At 48.6% G+C, this 23,439-nt stretch overlaps 4 protein-coding genes across 5 annotated transcripts; 2 read left to right on the forward strand and 2 right to left on the reverse strand.

Moving 5' to 3' along the window:
* Nucleotides 1-4,755: 4,755 nt before the first annotated feature.
* LOC120675182 (rhomboid-like protein 14, mitochondrial) lies at nt 4,756-7,036 on the forward strand. 2 transcript variants are annotated; one of them, XR_005675258.1, is made up of 3 exons: nt 4,765-5,295; nt 5,674-6,729; nt 6,823-7,036. XR_005675258.1 is itself a non-coding variant. In XM_039956287.1 (2 exons), exons 1-2 carry the CDS (start codon nt 5,056-5,058, stop codon nt 6,466-6,468), a joined length of 1,035 nt encoding a protein of 344 aa, XP_039812221.1. In that variant the 5' UTR covers nt 4,756-5,055; the 3' UTR covers nt 6,469-6,798. The 2 variants fall into 2 exon arrangements, 1 of the variants encoding a protein (XP_039812221.1); XM_039956287.1 differs by lacking the exon at nt 6,823-7,036 and having other exon boundaries at nt 4,756-5,295; nt 5,674-6,798.
* A 2,507-nt stretch (nt 7,037-9,543) lies between these two features.
* LOC120675914 (rhomboid-like protein 14, mitochondrial) lies at nt 9,544-11,673 on the forward strand. Its single transcript, XM_039957124.1, has 2 exons — nt 9,544-10,025; nt 10,523-11,673. Exons 1-2 carry the CDS (start codon nt 9,783-9,785, stop codon nt 11,315-11,317), a joined length of 1,038 nt encoding a protein of 345 aa, XP_039813058.1. The 5' UTR covers nt 9,544-9,782; the 3' UTR covers nt 11,318-11,673.
* Nucleotides 11,674-11,890: 217 nt separating this feature from the next.
* LOC120675915 lies at nt 11,891-12,698 on the reverse strand. Its single transcript, XM_039957125.1, has one exon. The coding sequence runs from the start codon at nt 12,468-12,470 to the stop codon at nt 12,144-12,146; it is 327 nt and encodes a 108-aa protein (XP_039813059.1). The 5' UTR covers nt 12,471-12,698; the 3' UTR covers nt 11,891-12,143.
* Nucleotides 12,699-20,882: 8,184 nt separating this feature from the next.
* LOC120674605 (procyclic form-specific polypeptide B-alpha-like) lies at nt 20,883-21,524 on the reverse strand. The gene has a single exon (XM_039955761.1). The coding sequence runs from the start codon at nt 21,522-21,524 to the stop codon at nt 20,883-20,885; it is 642 nt and encodes a 213-aa protein (XP_039811695.1).
* Between the last annotated feature and the right edge of the window lie 1,915 nt (nt 21,525-23,439).

A 23,439-nucleotide genomic window follows, 5' to 3' on the forward strand; every position in this document is an offset into this window, starting at 1 on the left:
AGGCGCAAGCTGCGCTGGGGCGGCGCGGCGGCCGGGGACTTGATGTTGAAGCCGTCGCTGTCGGGGGAGGCAGGGCCGAGGCCGAGGCGGAGGGAGGTGGACGGGGACGGCACGGGGGTGCCCTGCGGGACGCCGGCCGGCGCCGGCGGTGACGGCGGGAAGGCGGCGGCCGCCGCCGCGGCCGCCTTGGCGCGTGAGTGGAGGTGGGGCATCGCGGAGGGCGTGACGGCGCGAGGGGTCTGGCTTGGGATGTTTGAGTGCGCGGGTGCGATTTGGGGCGGCCGCGGGAGGCCGTGATGGGGGCGGCAGTGAGGAGACGGAGGGGAAAGAGAGAAGAAGAGAGGCGAGGAAGAAGATGACAGGTAGGCCCCAGCAAAGGGCAAAACAATCTTTTTATCTGACCTCTCAGTTGAAAATGAATAGTTTATTGGATGCAGTGTGTGGTAGACCAAATGACACTTTCGCTGTGTGCTGGGAACAAATTCGAGTTTGACGGTGTGCTCTACACAAAATCATGCTTTCACAGTGTGCTGTGGACAAATTTCCCCACTTTTATTGTCCTATAGTAACACAAGTTAGTGTTATTACATCCATGTTACGTAGTAGTGTCAGCATCCGTAGGACATAAAGTCAACTGTGTTGATAAGAGGGTTTCTCGTCCCAAGATATCTCTGGTAACTTGTTGCAGTTATAAATTGGCCTGCTTGGGTTCCGCCTTGGCTTTCCACATTAAGTCTTACGGAGCTTAAAACTACTCTCGCACCAAAATTTACTTGGAGCCTTTGTGTATTGCGGTATTGCCATCCTCGCACCAAAACAGGTGTAAAAAGGTTAATGTCACTCATCCAGATTGGTAAAAGCACCAATGTTACTGCACAAGGTTTTCACATTCTTGGAAAAGCGAGCAAAAAATGATTTATTTTTTTTAAAAGTAGTAGAGATGCATTCTAATTGAATTTGAGTTCTCAGCTGGATACGAGTGCTCCTATTTTCTTAAATTTATCTTAAATTTAACCGGCCAATATTCTTTGAGTGGTGATAGCGAGATGCCTACAGTAACTTGGTCAGTCTCGAGATTTGTCTGCTTAGCTCATAGAAGGTGCTCACATGGATAGAGTTGCATGCATGTGTATTTAGATCCCTTTTGGCACCGCTCCACGGTACTTCAGCTTCATCATTGTTCACACACTGTTGCGCACTGCAGCACAAAGCTAGTGAAGCTAGGTAAAACTGACTTCATCAACTTCACATGTTCCCCAGTTGGCTAGAGCACCTCGGGGTCCTTTAGTTTCACGCTACAGTGGCACTATAGCACGAAGCTGAAGCTCTTCCGGTGAAGCGGTGCCAAAGAGGGCCTTATAAAGATAAGCATGCATGCATGTTACTAGCGTCTGTGCATGTACGTTATGGCAGATATACTCCTAGGACCTGTTTCTTTTAGAGTATTTATGAAAAGATGTTGCTGGGCTTCTGAAAAATTAATAACACCGTTTAGATGATATTTTTTTTAACTCTTTAGGCTTAGGAATCCAAAAAAAATTTAGAAAACCACAATTTTCAGCTTTCTGTACAAACTCAACTTTTTAAGCTTTTAGCTTTCTGACAGTTGCACGAAAAATTCACTATTTGATTGAATTTCTAGCTTTTCACGTTGAAAGGCTGTCTAGAATCTCAACAACCAGGCTACATGCAACAAAAGATAGCTAAAATTTATCGAAGTTATCATATTGGTGTAATAACATCATTATCAGTTCAATTTACGTTATGAAGCATATGCTCCTTAGTTCACCACAAAAAGCAGTTTAGTTATAAAAATGTATCAAAGTTATTTTAAATAAAAATAACAATTAAAATCCTTCGGATGCCTAGCTCTACAGCTGCACACTACCACATCATATTATAGGAGAGAGATAAAATTGCAAAAAGGGGTCTGCACTAGCAAATCTTAGATTTTAAGGACAAAGAAGGTTTATCAAAGAAGAAAAAGAACAGAAACACATTTTTCTGAAGGAAAAAGGTAAATAAGAGGGAAGATGAGACAAATTTATTAAGAAGAATGCAAACAATTTTTATATACTATAAAAGTTGAAACAATTGAAAATAATTCTCACCAAGATTAGGCCCACCGTACCCCTCACGGAGGCCCCACTTGTCAGGTCAAAAAGTTTGACGAAAGGGAGGGAGATATTGATTTCGTCGATGTTTTCCACCAAAATCCTATTACTTTTTACACCAGCAATTTTCAATACCCATCTCTTGTACCCACATAATACTTACCTTTAGCACACATATATTTTCCCTTGCATATTCATTGACCCATAATTCTCATCATTTTTTTTGGAAGGATAATATTTGACATCATTATTTATGAAAGGAAAAGAAAGACGTGTATTAACGTATTACTTTCTTTTACTATGCGCATACTTTCCTTTGCACATACATTAACCTATAATTCACGTTATTTTTTCTTTTAAAAGAATAATAATTGACATCATTGTTTATGGAAGGAAAAAAAGACGTGTATTATTTTTAGAAGAAAAATAAACGGCATCATTACTTGATGATTTCAGAAGGATATTAATGACATCATTGTTTTATGGAAGAAAAAAAAATGTGTATTATTTTTGAAAAAAAATTAAATAACATTATTGTTTGATGGAAGATAAATTAAATACGTACCTGTGGCACGTACATCTTTCTTAGTCTATCTGTACTATAAAGATTGAAAACTTTTCTCACCCTGGGTCCACCGTACCCCTCACGTCGGATCCGCGTGTCAGGGCCAAAGGAGATGAGAGGGAGTGGAGACCCATAAAAATCACATATTGGGTAACGTTTCTGCCAAAAAAGTTAATTTTTTTTTGTCACCCCTCCCGCACCTAGCCGCTCGCGTACCCGTCCGCAAATCACGATTTCTCGAGCTCCTCTTCGCGCATGAAAACTTCTGCCGCCTCCCTTCCCCATCCGTCGGAGCTCGCCCGTGGCCCGCGGGTGCTCCCGCTCGGGTGCGGCAGCGGAGCTCACCCGCGGGGGCCGGCGGAGCAGCCACGCGCGGCGGCAAAGGATTCACGCGCGGCCGATCAGGCAGCTCTCCCACGAGGCCGCGGCTCCGCCACGCGCGGCGAAGGAGGGGTCACGCGTGGGTGGAGCAGCTCCCCCACGAGGCGGCGCACGGACCGGCGGAGCAGTTAAGCGAAAAGGCACGGACGGCGGTGGTGACGGCTCGGCGCGGCCAGGGGCGGAGCTCGCCTACGCTGCCGGGGCTGCGGACCTTCCTCGCGCCGGAGCGCTCTCGCACGCTGGTGGCAGCGTAGCATCTCATGGACCTCGAGGCTACCGTCCGGAGGCAGATTGGTTGGCATCATGGACGACGACGATGTTTCATGGTGTCTCTTTGCTGCATCCTGAAATCCTGCTGCGGCTGCTGCCTCTGTGCCGTAGACTGCATGCAGCGTCTGCGACTTGTTCATCGCGGTGGTGCTCATTTGCGTGCTCGTCCCGGCCTTCGGCGTCGTCCACCCTGTCCGCGTGCCGCCGTGAAGGACGCGTCGGTGTCGTGCCTCGCTCTCACCGGCGACAACGGCACAACGCTCGCGTACGACCTGTTCTACACCGGGCCCTGTGCAACCGCAACTGCGCCATGCGCGCCGAGCACGCCGCGCCGCTCGACGCCGAACTCTTGCTCGTGGGGAGGTGCTTGACAGGCGCCCGGCTGGCGGGCGTCGGCACAGGAGCGTGGACCCAAAACAAACTTAAGGGTTCCCCATGCAGGCGGCGTCGTCGTTGCGGCCTTCCGGGACCAAAGGTGGGCGGCGACGCGGCGGCAGAGTTCGCGTGGGAGAGCGTCTCCGGCGTGGTCGAGTTGGAGACTTGGAGCTGAGGCTCACCAGGGCGTTCATCAAGTACCGGCCCATGCACGCAGGCGTGAGCAAGAGGTTGGACGTGACGTGCCCGGCCGCTTAGGTTGCCAGTGGCGCGGCCGGACTTCATGTCCACGGTGTTCGACAAAGCCATCATCACGTGCTATTACCTATTAGACATAAATGTTGCTGGAATGCTGGATGAATACCGCTAGCTTCTAGCTTCTTTGCTAGGACGTCCTCTTTTAGTACTTATAAGCAGGTATATATCAGGTACCTGATATTTAAAACATCTGAAATTTTTGTTTAGTTAAATATTAATCATCTGAAATTAGGAATACATCGATGAAAAAAGTGCAATATCTGTTTAAAACACAAGAAGCATCATTTGAATATAGGTTGATGACAGTTTTCACCATGAGGTGTTTAGGAGTTGCTTGAAACATAAAAGCCTTGGTTCAGAGGCAACAAATGTTTCAGATGACCATGGGTCAAATTTGCATCGCTGGTTTTGGAGTCAACTTAAGGGGAAAAGGAAAATAGTGAAGATCAGACAGATTGTCAGACTAAGATAAAGCTATATGCTTGTATATATATGGATGAGATTTTTGTTGCAGTTTCTGGATCCAGAGATGAGAAGATATGAAATCTGAAATTGTCACTTACTTAAGAAAATCACTGTACATGAAACTTGACGATAGGTTGCGTCTTATGCCAGTCAAAAGGAATATGCAGAGTTTACAGTTTTCCTGATCATAATAATCTATTTATAGGTTTGAATGTTTGATCAGTGGTTCATATTTTGCCGAAATAAACGTAACTGATTATATGTACGGTGGATCCACAACTCTCGAAGGTTTTTAAAACCCGTGCGGCACCTACATTTTACTAGTTTTTGATAAAAAGGAAAGAAAAGGGGGCGATGAGGCGAAGCAACCGGTGGAGGAGCGGCGAGGCTAGACCGCCAGAGTCCTCCGGAAGGTTCGGCCTCCTCGCCGCCATGAGTTGCGCCCGAAGAAAGAAGCAAACCAAAATCCCCAAACTGATCCAGAAATAAAAGGAGTCCGGTGCCGCGTGGGCGCGTGGTGATAGGAAGGCGGAGGAATTTCAAGCAGGGAGTTTGCGTGTGGGGTGGGGTGTGACGGCGAGCTTCCGCTTTGGCTCTGTGCCTCTGTGGCGGCCGGCAGTTTCGGAGATGGGGGCCGGCATGAGCAGAGGCCGGCGGCGCGGCTTCGGCCTCAAGGCGTCGAGGGGGATGCTGCCCCTGCTGGCGCTCCAGGTGCTGATGGAGTACGGCCGCGCGGGGGCCTCCCGGCCGCCCGTGACCGCGGCGCTGCTCGCCGCCAACACGCTGATCTACCTCCGGCCCGGCGCGCTCCACGAGATCCTGCCCTCGCTTGCTCGAGTCTCCTTCAATCCGCAACTCATCATCGAGGTACCCAACCTTTGCCTACCTACCCAGAGTTATCAGAGGACGGAATTTCAGTACACGCATCAAAACCCCCAAACTTTTTCTGGTAGCGAGTTGCAGACTTGCAGTAGGTTATGTTTATTAGAAAGATGGAATTTCAGTACACGCATCAAAAACCACACCCTTTTTCTGATAGCGAGATGCAGGAGGGTGTGTGCCTATGTGGTAGGAAAGGGGAACGAAAGTGCAGCCAACAATAATTAAGTTGTTTTTGTTTTCCATTGGGGCGATATTTACTCTTCAAAATTATACACAAATTCGATTCTAAGCCCATGCAATCACACTTGTAGCTCTATATTCAATTCTAAGCCCCTAGACTAAATACGATGAACATTTTTGCAGTATGGCGATTGGATGCGCTTCTTCCTGTCACCATTCTACCATTTGAGTGAAAGTCACCTCTTCTACAACATGACGTCGCTCTTGTGGAAGGGCATACAGCTTGAAACATCAATGGGTAGTGCTGAGTTTGCTTCCATGGTTGCTGCATTGCTTGCCCTGTCTCAGGGTATGACGCTGCTCATGTCAAAGGGCTTAATCTTCCTTGGTGATTATACTGCATATTATGATCAATATGCTGTTGGGTTCTCTGGTGTGCTGTTTGCCATGAAGGTCGTGCTGAACACCTGGTCGGACGATTTTGTGTATCTCCACGGAATGGTTATTCCAGCGAAATATGCTGCTTGGGCTGAGTTAATCCTCATCCAGGTTTTCATTCCTGGGACATCCTTTCTTGGCCATCTTGGTGGGATACTTGCTGGACTGGTTTATCTTTGGCTGAAGCGCTCATTCAACGGGCCGGATCCGTTTACTCTTCTGGTGACAAGCATTACCAAGGTCGTGACCTGGCCACTTAAATTTGCTCAGAAACTTCTGCGATCTGCCAGTTCACAAGGTCGCATAACAGGTAGGGGCAGGGTTGGGCGCCGTGCATCAGCAAGAGAGACCCCTCGAGGGTTATGGAGATGCTCAACCTGCACCTATGACAACTCAATTGCTACAGACATCTGTGAGATGTGCAGCACTGCCCGAGAGGACCGTTCTTTTTCACGGAGACAGAATCACCAAGCTGGGGGTAGCGGTGAGCTCTCGGCTGAAGAGATACGCCGTAGGAGGCTGCAAAGATTTGACAGATGATGCAAGTCATTGCTACCAGTGCTAAGATTGCATACTGGCAATTCTGAAGCTAGAAAGTGTTGTCACATTTGTTTCTTCTCATGATGAGGAGCAGTTTACATAATTGACTTTTTCCTCACCATTTGAAGGAGGCTGGCTCCATTTTATAGGTTCTTCAAAGCCTTGATAGTATGTAGTTATCGCCCACGTTTGTATAAATTACCTCAGGCGATGTTGAAATTAAAGTACTTGAGCATATGTCGCCACCTTCTGTTGTTAATGGTAGTCATTTTTTTTATAGCTGAAAAACTTCATTGGAATGCTCAAAGTCATCTATCCATTGTCATAACAGATGTGTTCTCTTTTCATTTTCAGTTACCAGTTGAATAACTCCCAGCAGTATGTGTTTTGGATAGTTGCATGGATAGAGGAAATTGGTTCTGATTAAAGGGTTCATACTGTGTGGTGTCGGGCAGATGTTTTGCCTGAATTCGCCTAAAGCTGGATCACAAATAGTCTGATTGTTCAGGATGATTTACGTTATGTGCTTCCACAAGTCATCTACATTAAAATATAAAGTGATGCAACACTGATGGAGTTAGTTAAGCTCACTGTGGAACACACCAACGAGCTAGGGAAGATATGGAATTTTGACAGGGCTGCACTGTCTGTATTGTCCAATTGGCCTTGGCCATCAGAGTCTCTCAACTATCATGTCTGGGAACATGATGCAACGAGAAACAGTGAGAAGAGCAACCATTAGGGATGTTTCCACTGGCCTCAAATATAGAACCGCAAAATTAGTTAGGAAGAATGAGCAACATGCTGCTATAAATTACATGTTTGAGCACTTTGCTCAGCCTATTAGATTAGTGAGATGGTGGATTGGTGGGCCCAACATTTGTAGACAATGTTACCCTAGCCAAAAACATTGTATACTTAAATGCAGGACTGCAGGAGGCATATAAATTTATTGATAATGTTTGGTAAAAAAATCTTTTAAATATGTTTAGATAACGCCGGAGGCACAAAATCTATTGACAATCTTAGTCGAAAAAATCTGCTTAAGATATGATTATGGATGTTACAGTAAACCTATTGACAATCTTAGTCAAAAAAATCTGCGTAAGATATGATTATGGATGTTACAGTCATTACTGCATACTCTTCCATTCTAAATTGTAGATTATTTTAGCAAATATAAATATATAATATATAATTTTTGCTATGTATCTAAACAAAACAAAATGTATATATAGTTCCATAATAAAAGCTATGTACCTGGAAACATGGACATATCTAGATGATCGTCTGGATGGGCTTCGGCCCCCACCTTAAGAGTTAGCTCAAATACTCCACGCGCACACTGCCTTAGCATTCAGCACAGCCAAAAGCAAGCACCTTTTTCACTCCACGTCCCCGATAGATAGCACATTCCCATTGCAATTTGGAAGTATGGTTGCAGTTGCTAGCAAGATATTTAACTAATTTTCATTGATTTGGTATCTTCAATATTAGTAGATAATTAGGCATGGTAGAGACATGTGATTTAGGTTTGATGTAGCTTGCTGCCTCGTGCAATCATTTTGTAATCTTATTTAAAGTATTATAGATCCGTGAACGTTTTTAAGCAAACTTCATATTTAGTGGTAAATTTGAAGATATTTGAACATACTTTATTAAACTTTTATGATATTAAATAAAAATTTGTCTTGTTGGACCATCCTAACTTCAAATGCTACTGTCTGAAAAAGCTAAAATGACTTATAATTTAGAATTATGGAGTATATCCTTGGCACTAGCCACCCACTGTACGCTTGTCACAATGTGGAGTCACATCCGTCACATTTACTTCCGTTGTACTGTAAAATCATGATTTCTACTATATCCATTGATTCCCCGAAGTTTATATTTTTTTTGTAACATCTTCCTATGATGTAAATGGTACGGATATTTCCCGACCGAGAGGGGTGGATATCAATTCGGATAGTTTTTCTCGAATATCCGGGTACTATATCGGATATTTAATTCAGATATCAGATTCAGATATAATATATTCAATATCCGGCAGACAGGTCGGATAATCCGGATAGTCAATTCGGATAGTTGCATTACTCCAAACATATAAATTATTAAAAATCTGATTTAATCTCTTAAAGTTTATATCTAATTCATTCAGAAAATATAAAATTAGTACCTATCTATTGGTGCTATATTGGAGTTGAATCTTAATGTCTATGCATTAATAAAAATCTGATTAAATCTTTAAAAATTTATAACTAATTCATTTGTCAGAAAAATATAAAATTAGTACTAAAATTGTTCTTAAAATATAATCTATCTATTGGTCTATATTGGAGTTGAATCTTGTTTATTGCTGTTTCAAGAATTAAACTTGAACTCTCGCAATAAGTTAACAATAAAAATATACTTGTTCCATTTTTTTAGAAAAAACTCAATATCTGATAATAGTTCAAAACTCTAGCAATAATTTAATTGCTTCTACATATTTATGCATGTAATAATTTAGAATATCAGTATTGTGAATTGAGTGCCAAAATGGTATGTAATCTTTTGTTAATTTGATTAATCAAGCATGTTTTTAGTTTGAATCTGGCCTCCTTGAACGGATGAATTGATTCGAGTGCTTGTGAAGTATCATCAATGTAATAAATTGTAATCTCCAATCTAAGCTATATTATAAGTTAAAATGTTATGTAATTGAATTTGTTTCATCTACGTAGTGAGTTAGAAATGTCATGCAACTATTTGTTAATTTGTTTTGTTAAGCATAATCTAATTAATATTTGGACTCGTAGGGTGTTAGAATGTTACAACACGTGAGTAAATGCTGCCTTTACTCGCTATCCGAAGAAATATCCATATCTAATTTTAAACATATCTGGTTCGCTCCGTATGCATCTAGCATCTATTCGTATTCATATATGTATCCGAGTCTATCCATATTTGAATCCAAATCCGATAGAAAATGTGAAAACAAATATAATATCAATTAATATCGGTCGTTTGCATCCTTACACCTTCCAAAAGGAGTCGGTTAACTAAAGTAAAAGATGGTTTCTTTTGAAAAAAAAATCAATTTCCTTGAAAGGGGGCTACCGCAAACGGAACGAACTCGGCGGGGCGCAGCGGCACCGCCGCGCCGCAATCCATCCCTTCTTTTGCGCCAGGAGAAAGAGGGAGACCAAAATTCCGAAACCAATTCAAAGCAGGTGCCGCGAGACGATTAGAAAGCAGGGGGATTTTCGAGCAGGAGAGTTTTGCGTGACGGCGGCCGCGGCTTTTGGTTCTGGTGGCGGCCGGCGGTCTCGGAGATGGGGTCCGGCATGAGCAGCTTCCGGCGCCCTCGCGGCTTCGTCTTCGACCCGATGAAGGGGATAACCCCCCTGTTGGGGCTGCAGGTGGCGCTCCAGTACGGCCGCCCGGGGTCCGACCGGCCGCCCGTCACGGCGGCGCTGCTCGCCGCCAACGTGCTGGTCTTCTTCCGGCCCGGGCCCCTCCACAGGATCCTGCCCAGGATCAACGAGGTTGCCCTCAACTACCAACTCTTCGTCAGGGTATGTAAGCGCACCTACCTATGCACAGCACAACCAGATGGTGGAATTCTGTGTTAGGTTTTGTCTCCCTGCTAGAGAATTCCACTACAGTTATCATGGCTCTGCAGTCTTTTCCCCCGTTCTAGGGCTAGTTAAGATTGAATGTTTCATCAATGCAATGCAATTTGAACATTGGTTGTTCCTGGCAAGTTGAACCGAGGTTTTACTTTATCAGATCGAGGTCTGGCTGAGTAGTGCACGATACTTTTTTTTTTGGCGGGGCGATACTAATTTCTGATAACCAGCCGGTTGCAATCGGGGAAATCTGATGGGATGGTTACAGGATTGGATATTTCCCCCCAAATGTTTTGTTGCACTGTTGAGCATAACCATGCCTCGAAGTACTTGACATAAGCTGTTGTAGGACATCAGAATCCCATATTTAGCCATAGTCTTTCAGTTATACAGATAGTTCTACATTCAACTCTTGATATCCTGACATATTCTAATGGTTGCAGTTCATGTTGTTGGAGAACTTCTTCCTGTCACCTTTCTACCACTGGAACGAAGCTCACTTATTTGGCAACATGACATCTCTCTTGTGGATGGGCGTACAACTTGAAAGGTCCATGGGTAGTGCTGAGTTTGCTTCCATGGTTGTTGCATTGCTTGGCTTGTCGCAGGGTATCGCGGTGCTCTTGTCCCAAGGCTTATCCTTGCTTGGTGACAGTTTTGCGTATTATGATCATCACAGTATTGGATTCTCTGGTGTGCTGTTTGGCATGAAGGCTGTGCTGACTGACCGGTCGAACGATTTAATGTGGCTTTCAGTGATCCTTATTCCAGAAAAGTATTGTGTCTGGGCTGATTTGTTGCTCACTCACGCTTTGCTTCCCCAGTCTTCCTTTGTTGGCCATCTTGGGGGCTTACTTGCTGGAAAGGTCTACCTTTGGCTGAAGCGTGCGTTCAAAGGCCAAGACCCGCTCACTCTTCTGATTTCAGGCGGTGCCAGGGCCGTGACCTCGCAAGTGAGATTTGCTCAGAATCTCCTGAAGTCTGTCCTGTCCCAGGGTCACATAACAGGTCGGGGCATAGTTGAATGTCATTCGTCAGCAAGAGATTGCCCACGAGGTTTATGGAGATGCTCAACCTGCACCAACTATAACTCATTTGCCACAGATATATGTGAGATGTGCAGCACTATGCGTGAGGATCATGCTTGTCCGCGGGGGCAGCATCATCAAGATTGGTGTAATGGGGAGCTTTCAGTTGAGGAGTTACGCCGCAGGAGGCTGGACAGATTGGATAGGTGATGGAAATCATTGCCACCAATACAGAATTGTAGTGCTAACCAAGCTTCTCCTTGAAGACCGACATCACCTTCTCCTCTGTTAGATAGTTTCAGCATTGTGATGTTGAAGAACATTTTGAACAATTAGACTTCCTCTCACTATTAGATGGAGATTGTTAGTCATGTACTCATGTAGCTGGGTTTTTTTTGTAGTCTCAGCGGAGGTAAGACGGCACATTTTGTATAAGTTATGTCAGGCCACCGTTGGAATTAAAGTGCACGAGTATATCATAAACACTTTGTGGCAGTGGCAAGATTCGATGATTTGCACCAGTCACTCTATTTGTTTATGTGATTCCTTATATAGCTTGAGACATAGGTGTTGAGAACATCAGGTCTGTTCATTTTTCTTCCAGCTTCTAGTTTCAGAAATCTGAAAGCATTATCTTCTGTAGCAGAGTTCTGGTTAGTTGCATATAAATATCATGTTGTAGGATAATGGTCTACCTAATAAGTACTGGGAAGTTTCCGTCCGACTTGTTGCAGATACTGATAACTGCCTGATAGGTATCATGGGAATATGGGATGAATTGACTAGGACAAGATCAATATTCTGGCTGAATTCAAATATAGTAAAAGCTACTAGGTTGCCTAAGCTCACCATTCAGTGTAAATCATTGTGGGGGGAATAGAAAATGACGAAGCTCAGCAGTACAATCTTAATCTTAGATTGAACCTCTCATGAACCAATTGGAATACATGTACATTATACTCGGCAAAAACTGGAGCAGCAGCAGCAGCAGGAGAGGAGAGGAGTCCAGCCGGGGGAATCGGAGCAGAACGCCCTCCTACCTGTGCGTGTTGCAGTCGTCGCAGTAGAAATCGTTGCGCTGGAGGAGGGACCTGGCCCCGGCCGCCGCGTCCGCCCTGCCGCCGCACACGCGCGAGGTGGAGGCCGTCCTGACGGCGGGAGCCGCGTCGTGCTCGCCGCCGCCCGCTCCGCTCCTGCTCCGGCGCACCCGACGGATCCTGATGCCTCCCCAGCACGAAGGACGGGTGCGGGTCCTGGAGGAGGGAGCGAAGGACACCCTGTCCCGGGGGCTCTCGGCCTCGCTCCCCGCGGCCGGCGGGGGACCGCCGTCAGGGCCGGCGCCCCTGCCTGCCTCCTGCCCCATTTTCGCCCCCGTGCATGCGCGCGCGGGGAGCAGAGCACCGGCGATGCGGGCAAGTGGGCTCCGCAGCACAGGACACGCACGCAAAGGTCACGGACGGGCAGGAGATGGAGATGGTGGAGAGGAATTGGGTGCAGGTGCCGTTCCCGTCCCACCTCTGCTTCCTCCTCCGTCCACACACACGTATCGACGACTGGTGACTGCAGGGTAAGGGTAGCGCGTTTACAATTGCCCGGTGCTCATCGCCTCGCTGGCAGGCGGCACCGCGGCAGGTGTCATGCCAAATAAAGCTGGATGGTTACGTTTTCTTAGTTCGTGCTATTATTTGAGCACGTACACCGTGATTGATTATACATAATTTTTCCTTCAAAAAAATCGTACAGATCTCAACTCACGTTCACATCCATTGTGTCGGCAACTCTGATGTTTGCGAACGCGGGCGGCAGGCGCTCTCACATTCACATCTATTGTGTCGGCAACTCTGAATTTTGCGAACCCGCGCTTAGCGCGTTGGCAAGGCTGGTCGGTGGAGCGCCTGCCGCCCGCTTTCGAGCTTTGCTCGGTGTGGGTTCGCATATGGGAACAATATTTTTTTTTAATTTGCAGCCTCTCACGCGTAGAGCCACAAAGAAAATGCGATGCGTCTGTCGCCTATAGAGTCATCCGGTGATCTCGAAAAGGACGTGGTCTTCTGTTTTGTATGTAGTTGTAGGGTTGTTTGTACGTGTATAGTGATGTAAGTGAAGTGTGCGTGTGTAGAGTGGGTATACGTGTGTGTATATATATATATATGAACAGATATTACAGCTGTACTAATATTTTTTTTGAGATACACAGTACAACTCAGACACTCACAACGCACGCACACTCACTCCTATGAACACACGTACACAAACCCTACCCCTATGAGTATCTTCGAAGACTGAGCCGGCAAATCCTCGAGATTGACAAAGTCACCACATGCGCCTCGCTGTCGACGGGAACGTCGCCTACCACTTAATGCACAACGTCGTTAAATCCCAGAATATTCACTCCCATGAGGAGTCGAACCCAGGACCTCAGGTGCTATCGAGACTCTTATAACCGCTAGGCTACAAGCCCTTTCACAACTGTACCTAGATGAGAGGCGTAAAAAAAACTCTAAATTTCTGCTGCTGGTTCGGTGCGGAGCAGAGCAAACAGAAGCGTAAACGGGCCGTCCGGCCCAGCGAATGAACAGAGAAGGTGTTAGGGAAAAGCTGGGCCGTGAGCTCCAACCATCGAGCCGCGCACCTTTCTTCTTCCCTAGTTCTCTCCCCTTGCGTTGTTAATTACTCTCTACATCCAATTTTAATAGATATATTTTAAAAACTTAAATATTCTAAAATGATAGCTACATTTGATATTGGCATTGATTGTGGCAATAAATAACACTAGTAACGAGAAGTTCCCAGTTAAAACATTAGAGGACCAATAAAAAATTTGTATTGCATTTATTAGATTGATAAGCACACTTGTTGTCCTTGGTCATTGTGCCATATGCAAATATGGAGTATCTATCAAAATTGGATGGAGGGAGTAATTAACGAGAGAAAAGAGAGCTCCCCATCAGTTCAAATTGTGTCGCACGCAGCCACTGGTCTCTTCGCTTTTCCATGGTGCCGCCGTGCCCTTTCGCACTCGAAAAAAGATGCAGGGAACTCAGTGGTACTCCCTCCGTTTTAAATTATAAGCCATTCCAAAAATTTTGGAGAGCCAAATTTTCTAAATTTAACCAAATTTATACAACAACGTAATAAGATTTACGATACCGCCGGTAGTGTGCATGCATCGCCTGGTGGAGGGAAGTCACCAGGGGGCCCTTCAGAAACGAGTGCATGCAAGGACACCGGGGAGCAGACCCCGTTAACCGTCGCAGGGCAGAATCCTGCCGGTTGTGTGCATGCATCGCCGAGAGGGGGTAGCCGGAGGGTGGCTTCAGCGATCATTGGGTCTTCATCTCTTGCGACCCGGCCAGCTCTCGATGACAAGAGGGTGAGGACAAGCACTTCTGCCTCATCGACAGGGAGCGGCCCGACAACCTTATCACGCGACATGGCAGGGGGTGGGGTGGCATTGGGTGCAGCACCCACTGTAGCCACAGTAGCAGCACGCCTCAGGGCCTCCGGCACAGGCCCGTGAGACGACCTTGTCGACGACTTACCGTGTGTTTGGTTGGAGGTGTGGAGCGAACTTGGTTGGAGCCGATTCAATTTTTGTCTGTTTAGATGAGCGGCAAAGAAGCGGAGCGGCTCCAGGAGAGGATATTCCCGTAAGATGCGGGTTCGCTCCGCCCGTCGAATTTCGAGGGACGGAGCGAACCGGACGGGTTCCGTCGGCGTCCGTCCGTGCTGCCTATCGTCGTCCTCGTTACGCGCCGCGGCGGCGGAGCTCGCCCGCGGCAGCTCGCGCCCAGCCAGGGAGGGGAGGGAGAAGGGGGGAGGAGCAGGGGCCACCGGGCCGGCGGCGGGGGCCGGGCGCAGGCAGGTGGCGGAAGACCGGCGGCGGGGGCCGGGTGCACGGGCTGAGGAAGAAGATAAGGGAGAGAAAAAAATAAAAAGAAAAAAAAGTGAGAGGTTGACAGGTGGGGTCCGTTGGTGGTAAGTGAAACCCTCATTAACGGTGTTATCATGTCATCCAACCCGTATTTCCAATTCCTTCAACCAAACATGAAATGGGTTCACTCCGTCCCCAAAATCAAAAGTACAACTAAACAATGGATGGGTCGGCTCCGTCCCCAAAATCCGAGTTGAATCCAACCCAACCCATTGATCCCGCAAGCAAACATACGGTTAGTGGTAGCAGCCACGGAGGGAAAGCCACATTGTCGGGCCAATCCGGCTGACAAACGAGCAGCATTCCGCTTTGGGATCGTAGACTCGGACCGTTGGGGGGCCGGCCCAGCATTGGTCGCAGCGCCGCGTGGCCAATCCTCAGAGTGCCCCGCCGAGCCACCGCCGGCGGCGCGGCCGCCACCGCCGCGGTCACCATTGGTGCGCCGACCATCACGACGAGGAAAGGCAGCGACGCGAGGGGCGTGCGCCGAACCCTGACGGAAGCCGTAGGAGTGCTCCGGGTTGCCATCCGAGCCACTGTCACCATCGTCGGAGGGGGAGGGCTCGCCGGATGAGGAGGGCGTCCGCGGCTCGAAATCAAAGATGGCGCGGAGGTGGAAAGTCACGGGATATCGAAGAACACGTTTCTTCCTCAGGTACGACGTGACATTGGCGAAGATGCGCTGGTTGGTCGGATCGGAGTGACTCACCTGGGCCTCCGGCTCAGCAATGAGGAGATTCTTGGCCGCAGGGATCGACGCCGGGTCTTTCGTCCAGGCCGTCAGCTTGAAGGTGGACATGTCTGATTTGCTGGAAGTTGCCCCATCCAGGCGTTCAAGCCAGCACTGGGGGGCGAGTAGTTTGCTTGCAGTATCGAGATCCCAGGCATGCGCTGGGATGCCATCGACCTCAATAACGACCTTAGAGAACAGCGTGTCCAGTGTCCTGCTCAGCATTCACCAACCTCGTCCATGGCCTCAGGGAGAGGAACGTGGAGGCGAGGGGAATCGGGCTGGCAGCAAGGACACGATCTGCCCTGCGACGGTTAACGGGGCATGCTCCCCGGTGTCCGTGCATGCACATGTTTTGGAAGGACCCCCTGGTGGCTTCCCTTCACCAGGCGAACTACTAGCGGTACCGGCAACGAACACCGCTGCGACGGTCACCATGAGCGCCCACCACGTGTGCACCCATGCTGCGCCGACGGGGACCACGTTGGTCTGGACCTCCACGTGCCGTCCGAGGCCGAGGAGAGCGACCACATCGACCGGTCCATGCCGTCTCCTGCCCTCCCATCCACCCCGGTGCACCGGCCACGCGTCGACGTCGTCTCGGCATCCGGTCACATCGCTCACCCCGCATCGGCAGCTGGCCAGCCACCCGTGGATAACTGCGTCCTTGAAGCCTTCATCTCCTCGATCAAGACTGCGGTGCGCACCCCGCTGGCAATGGCGCCGACGCATCCGGCTTGCCCACCTCCGGAGGTTAGGGACGCCCCACTAAAGCCACTCCTGCCTAAACGGAGCGAGCGCATTGCAAACCAGAAACTGGCAAACATCCCTGCGGCTAAGCGCGGCGAACACATCATGATGTGCCGGTTTGGCATCGCTAAAGACAATGGCATGCCGACCTCGGAGGCCAAACGCGCCTATGAGGCGGTCTACCGCAGTGATCTCAGGACCAAGCACAAGGCGGCAATCAAAGAGTTGTTGCCCTCAATGGCCACCAAACAGCATGGCCAGCAGGCTACCACGGCCTGCTAAGGCGCGCCATCCACACCGGTTGTAATCCTTCCATGGATAACATCTCCGTTCTCTCTTGGAACGTGCGGGGGCTGAACATGAGAGCCCCCCCGCCGGGACGTCGTTCGGTTGCTAGTTGATGATGTCAAAGCTTCGCTAGTTTGCCTCCAAGAAACCAAGCTGCAAACTGTAACTCGAGATATCATGCTGAGCATGTTGGGAACACAGTTTGAAGATTATGCGTACCTGCCTGCCTCTGAAACTCGTGGTGCGTGCTCATCGCCGCACGTCGACAGGACGCCTCCATCTCTGACGTGCAGCTTGGCTGCTTCTCGATCACGGTCCGCATTTGTACGCAAGCTGAGGGGCTGCAGTGGTGGCTCACCAGCGTCTACGGCCCCCAGGCAAACAACGAGAAGGAACTCTTCTTGGAAGAGCTCGAGGCCGTGCGCGACGCCTGTCCCGGCCCCTGGCTGGTCGTGGGCGATTTCAACCTAATCCTTGATTCCGCGGACAAGAGCAACGACCGCATCAACCGAAGAATCTCGGCGCTATTCAGGAGCACCATCCAAGCACTGGAACTTCAGGACGTCAATCTGAACGGCCGCACATACACTTGGAGTAACGAACGAGATCGCCCGACGCTCGTTAAACTCGACCGTGCGCTTGCGTCGCTTGATTGGGAAGAGCAACACCCTGCCTGCTTCCTTCAGGCGCTCTCTTCCGAGATGTCCGACCATTGCCCCATCTTCCTGCAATCCAACGCCTCCCTGCGCCCAAAACCAAGGTTCCATTTCGAGGTGTTCTGGCCCAAGTTCGCGGGCTACGACAACGCCGTCAAGCGCGGGTGGCAGTGTCCTGCAAGTGTTCGTGACCCGTTCAGGCGGCTTGACGCCATGCTCCGAAGCACATCCCGGGAGCTCCAAAGTTGGGCCGCCAAACACATTGGCAACATCAAAACTCAGTTGCTTGCTGCAAGGGAAATCATCCTACGACTCGACCAAGCGCAGGAACACAGAGTACTGTCTCACGATGAACTAGACATCCGCAAATCACTCAAGGCACAATGCTTGGGACTTGCTTCCCTTGAGCGCACTATTGCACGTCAACGTGCACGTGTGCTCCACCTGCATGACGGCGACGCCAACACCAGGTACTTCCACCTAGTTGCAAGAGGACGGTGCAGACGGAAGCGTATCTCCTCGATCGTCGATGGTGAACGGCTGGCGATTCTTCACAATGACATGGAGCAGATCATGTTAAACTATTTCTGTGGTCTCATGGGCGCACAGGTGGAGAGAGCAAATGGGATCGACATTGCAGCTCTGGGGCTCCCACTCGTTAACTCAGAACTGCTGGACATGCTGTTCACACAGGAAGAAGTCTGGAACGTGGTTAAGGACCTCCCACCGGACAAGGCGCCAGGACCAGACGGATTTACTGGCAAGTTCTACCAAACGGCGTGGCCGATAATCAAGAATGACGTGATGCTTGCGGTTAATGCCTTCCTCACCTTGAACAGAAGCAATCTTGGCTGTTTGAATAGCGCCCTCATTGTTCTCATTGCAAAAAAACCCGACGCTGCAGCGGCCAAAGACTACCGGCCAATAACCTTGGTTCACAGCTTCTCCAAGTTGGTTTCTAAGCTGCTTGCAAACCGCCTGGCGCCATAGCTAGCAACACTGATCCAAGCCAATCAAAGCGCCTTCATCAGGAACCGTTCTATCCTTGACAACTTCAAGCACGTGCAGCGCGCTGCAGTACTACTGAGAAAGAAAAAGATCCCCAAAGTGCTGCTGAAGCTAGACATCTCCAAGGCTTTTGACACCCTCTCCTGGTCGTTTCTGTTCGAAGCACTGGAGGCTTATGGTTTTAGTACTAATTGGAGAGGATGGATCTCTACCTTGCTACGCACAGCCACATCAAGGATACTGCTTAATGGACAGCCCGGGCCAATAATTCAGCACCGTCGAGGGGTGCGGCAAGGCGATCGGCTCTCTCCGATGCTCTTCATCTTGGCCATGGACGTGCTGAACAGGTTGTTCTAGAAAGCGGCCGATGTAGGGGTCCTTTCCCCCTTGGGCAACCGGGCGATCAAATTCCATTGCAGCATCTACGCCGATGACGTGATCCTATTCATGCACCCCTCACATCAGCAAGCATGGGCGATCAAAGAGATACTGGAATTATTTGGAGAGGCATCCGGCTTGAGAACCAACCTGGCCAAGTGTTCCATCACACCAATCTTTGGGGCTGACCAAGAACTTGATGTCATCCAACATATCCTGGATTGTCAGGTGATGCCTTTCCCCATCCGCTACCTGGGCCTGCCACTAAGTACAAAGGCAATTCCCAAAGCCCACTTGCAACCTCTGGTGGAGAAAGTGGCGGCCAAACTTCCCGCTTGGAAAGGGTCGCTGATGGGCAAGAGCGGTCGTCTTGTGTTGGTGAAATCCACCCTAATGGCAGCATCGATTTATGCTGTGATGGCTGATAAACTGCCACCATGGGTGAGAACAGAAATAGATGCCATTTGCAGGAAGTTCCTTTGGGTTGGTCACGAGCAATCGATACGGGGCAAGTGCACCGTGGCCTGGCCGGTGGTCACCACACCCGCTGTCTTCGGAGGGCTTGGCGTCATAAACTTGAAGCTATCATCCTGGGCTATGCAAACAAGATGGCTTTGGCTGCAGCGTACAGATGAGAGTAGAGCATGGTCAGAGCTACCGATCCAGGTTGAGCCGCAAGCGGAAGCTTTCTTCAGGGCATCCATCACAATCAGTGTTGGCGATGGGATGCGCACAAAGTTCTGGACCGATCGATGGTTGGATGGGCAGTCCATTCATGATATTGCTCCTCGCCTCCTCACTGTAGTGTCGGCAAGGGCAAGAAAAAACAGAACCGTAGCACAGGCAATGCCAAACCGAGCTTGGACCAGGGACATCACCGGCGGCCTATCAGTCCCAGCCATTGCTAGCTACCTTCTACTTTTGGGACCGTTTGGAGAACACTTGCCTGCAGCCAGACGTGCCCGATCGTTGCATTTGGCGCTGGACTGACCATGGCCAGTTCACTTCCAAATCAGCGTACTTGATGATGCATCAAGGATCCTCTACCTTTGCTGGTGCCGACCTAGTGTGGAAAACTTGGGCACCATTAAAGGTTAAGCTTTTTCTGTGGCTCGCATTCAAGGAGCGCCTCTGGACAGCAGACAGACGACGACGGCATGGTCTTGCAGCTCCGGCAACGTGCCATCTCTGTAATCTCCAACAGGAAACAGTCCACCACCTCTTCGTCTCCTGTCCGTTCACCGTGCAGGTCTGGGGGATCATCCTGAATCGGCTCGGGGTCGCACCTGCGCCACCCGGGGACATCTGTATTCAGGAACATTGGAAGCAAACGCGCCTCCAATTCCCGGCAACCACCCGGAAAGGTGCTGACACCCTCTTCGCACTTGTAGCTTGGCACATCTGGAAAGAACGGAATGCACGTCTCTTCCGCGGCGACTCACTGGATCATCAGCAGCTCCTTCGGAAGATTAAAACCGACGCCGACATGTGGGTAGTAGCTGGCGCCTAAGAGTCTAGGTAGTCTCTTAGGCGAGTAATCCGACCCGGAGTTGTGTATTGTACGCGAGGTTACGTTGATCACGGGTTGTAAACATCAACTTTCCATGATTCTCCCTTTCTTAATGCAATGATGCGCACTCCTCCCGCGCATTCGAGAAAAAAAAAGATTTACGATACCAATTAAGTATTATTAGATTTTTTGTTAGTTATATTTTTATAACATATACCTATTTAATGTCATAAATCTTTGTATTTTACTCTATAATTTTGGTCAAACTTTGAAATGGTTTGACTCTTCAAGATTTTTGGAATGACTTATAATTTAGAACGTATGGAGCATATTGTATATATACACACATTACCACACACTCGCAAAAATCTATGCAATGTAATCACTACTACACACTCGCACAACGATGCAAAAATAAGAAAAATACAACTATACATATCTCGTGACTATACATATTTACACACAGGCGTGGGTAACAAATGAATAAAGGAAGAAAGAAAAACGTATATATTGTACAGAGTTTACATTAACAGATAGGCAAGACTTGGAAGAAGTATGGACATCAAGTTGTGCAGGTTCACCAGCATCCTGGACCCCCCGCCGCTCGGGAGCACCTGGTCCGGCTGCGCCTGCGGATTTTGGCCGTTCGGAGCCGGCTGCGTCGTCGTCCCTGGCTGCGGCTGCTGCAGGGCAGGGTCCGGCTGCGGCTGCGGCCCCGGCAAGGGCTGGGGCGGCAGGGTCGGGTCCGGCTGCGGCAAGGGCTGCGGCTGTGGGGCTGTTGGGTCTGGCTGTGGCCCGGGCTGCGGCTGCGGCAGTGGCTGGGGTGGGTTCAGCCCGGGCTGCGGGTTCGGCTGCGGCATGGGCTGTGGCTGCGGCACGGGCTGTGGCTGCGGCAGCGGTTGCGGCGGGTTTGGATTTGGTTGCGGCAGGGGCTGTGGCACTGGCGGGTTCACCCCGGGCTGCGGCTGTGGGTTCGGGTCCGGCTGCGGCATGGGTTGAGGCTGAGGCAGCTGCTGCAGTATCCGGCCGAAGCGCGGCACCATGTCCGTGTCCGTCTCGGGGGATTCGCCAAGCGCGCTTGCCGCCGCCGCCGCCGCCGCGAGGGATCCCGCCGCAAGGAGAAGCAGCAGCGGGAGGGACGACGGGAGGCGACGCGTCGCCATGGCTGCTTCGTTTCTTAGCTCGAGGTGTGGCCGCTGCAGGGCGCGGTGGCGGCGCTCGCCGTCGTCGCTCGGAGACCTGGTGGCTCGTCGCTCGTGTCGCTGGCTGTCTGGTTCACTGTGCCCGCGAGCAGTGTAAATGCGGGGGGGGGGGGGGGGGGGGGGGGGGGGGGTCGATCGATGGATCAGGGCGGGCCTCGGTCGGTACTTATAGCCGCGATTAGCCAATGGGCGGCCGACTGCTGTCGCGGTTGCGCCGGTAATTTCTGGAGAGCACAGTGGAGCAGTTGAGAAAGCTAGCTAGCTCGAACACACAATGTGTCAATGTGCTGTAAATGTACACCGGCTAATTGTTGTTTTGTAGACATCACTAACGGCGGGTGTACGATCGATGAATTGACTCGGCACCTTGGCAACTCACTTTGGCCGTAGTAGTATGTTCTTCTATTAGTTAGTACATTAATATGGGTTTCTAGGATCTGTAAAAATATATTGTCTTAAATAAAAAAGGGTTAGATGCTATAAAAGTATGTTTATGATAAATATAGGGCATTCAGGTAGATGATCTTCATGTCTTATTGCTTTCTCGAAAGGATTAAGTTTTACTCTCTCCATCCTCAAAAAATAAGTTATTCTAGGATTTACAATTTATCTCAGAAAACTAGTCACTCTATCCTATTTAGAATGTGCATGTGCATGTAAAAATCGGCTATTGCTAGATATGGGTGATAAATAGGGGTAAACATTGTCGTTTTATCTTCTTGTTAATCTGTACTAAAATTTGTAGAATAACTTGTATTTTAGGATGGAGGGAGTATGTACGTATTTATTGACTAAGTTAAAGATATTTGAATTGAAAACCTAGATGAATTTATAGGTCTGATTGGAGGAAGTATACTGGTTAATTGAATTAATCAAAAAAGTTGCATCTTTCAATGCTAATAATGTATCCGTTCTACTTTTGTACTTGGTTAATGTAAAATTTTGTGTACATCCTACTTAATTGGAATATTTTCAACGAGCTTTAGACATTTGAGAAAATCAAACTAGCAAATCCCCAACCATTTGAGAAAAAAGTTGTAAATTATCAGCAACTTGCGAACGAACATTTCAAAAATCAAGAGACCTTGGCGGAGCATCAAACAAAGGAGGGATGGTGGTACCGATCTAAAACTCTGAACCCTATACTCTGTTTGTTTTTTTAGCACAAGACACTGTAGCAACTTTGACCATTAATTAGAGGTGTTAAATAAAGTCAGTTTACAAAACTAACTTCACAACCCCTGTGCTACTTCGCGAGATGAATCTAATGAGACCTTTGACCGCATGATTAGAGTATGATTACTATAGCATTACTGTAGTCAATCATCGCTTAATTATTGTCATTAGATTCGCTGCGAAAAATTACATTCATCCGTAAAGAGATTTTGCAAATATACTTTATTTAGTAATGCATGCAAATATACTTTATTTAGTACTGCATGCATATAAAATTCTCTCGTAGCGCTAGTTGCGCTAGGAGGAACCAAATGCACCCAGCTATATCAGTATCCAAACCCAAAAGAAAATTTAACAAGGAATTGAACAGGAAAATATCTTCTGCTTTATTGCCCCCACTTGCTGCCATCAGTAAAAAGCAGCTAGCTAGCTAGTAGCATAGTAATATATAGGCTGGTTGCATGCCTACGTATGCCACCTTTTCGATTAAGCAACTGGCTTATCGATTGTGGCTGTAATACTCACACCTTTAGCTTAGACGTTTTACAATTCCAGCCACACGCATCTGCGACTAATTAACCTAACCTCGCCAACAAACTAACTAAACACGGCTGATTCGAGCGGAAAACTACTGCTGACTGGATCGACCGTGCTTTGTGATCTTGCGCAAGGGTTAAAAAGCAACGGCACACGTAGCTTT

Source organism: Panicum virgatum, chromosome 5N (genome assembly GCF_016808335.1).
Source record: "Panicum virgatum strain AP13 chromosome 5N, P.virgatum_v5, whole genome shotgun sequence".
In the NCBI taxonomy this organism is placed as follows: Eukaryota; Viridiplantae; Streptophyta; class Magnoliopsida; order Poales; family Poaceae; genus Panicum; species Panicum virgatum.

What these genes read in the sequence shown, in the direction of transcription:
- LOC120675182 (XM_039956287.1), top strand. Translation starts at nt 5,056, where the DNA reads ATGGGGGCCGGCATGAGCAGAGGCCGGCGGCGCGGCTTCGGCCTCAAG. An exon ending in ATCCGCAACTCATCATCGAG is followed by an intron (nt 5,296 to 5,673) that starts GTACCCAACCTT and finishes ACATTTTTGCAG; the next exon opens with TATGGCGATTGGATGCGCTT.
- LOC120675914 (XM_039957124.1), top strand. Translation starts at nt 9,783, where the DNA reads ATGGGGTCCGGCATGAGCAGCTTCCGGCGCCCTCGCGGCTTCGTCTTC. An exon ending in ACTACCAACTCTTCGTCAGG is followed by an intron (nt 10,026 to 10,522) that starts GTATGTAAGCGC and finishes TAATGGTTGCAG; the next exon opens with TTCATGTTGTTGGAGAACTT.
- LOC120675915 (XM_039957125.1), bottom strand. Translation starts at nt 12,470, where the DNA reads ATGGGGCAGGAGGCAGGCAGGGGCGCCGGCCCTGACGGCGGTCCCCCG.
- LOC120674605 (XM_039955761.1), bottom strand. Translation starts at nt 21,524, where the DNA reads ATGGCGACGCGTCGCCTCCCGTCGTCCCTCCCGCTGCTGCTTCTCCTT.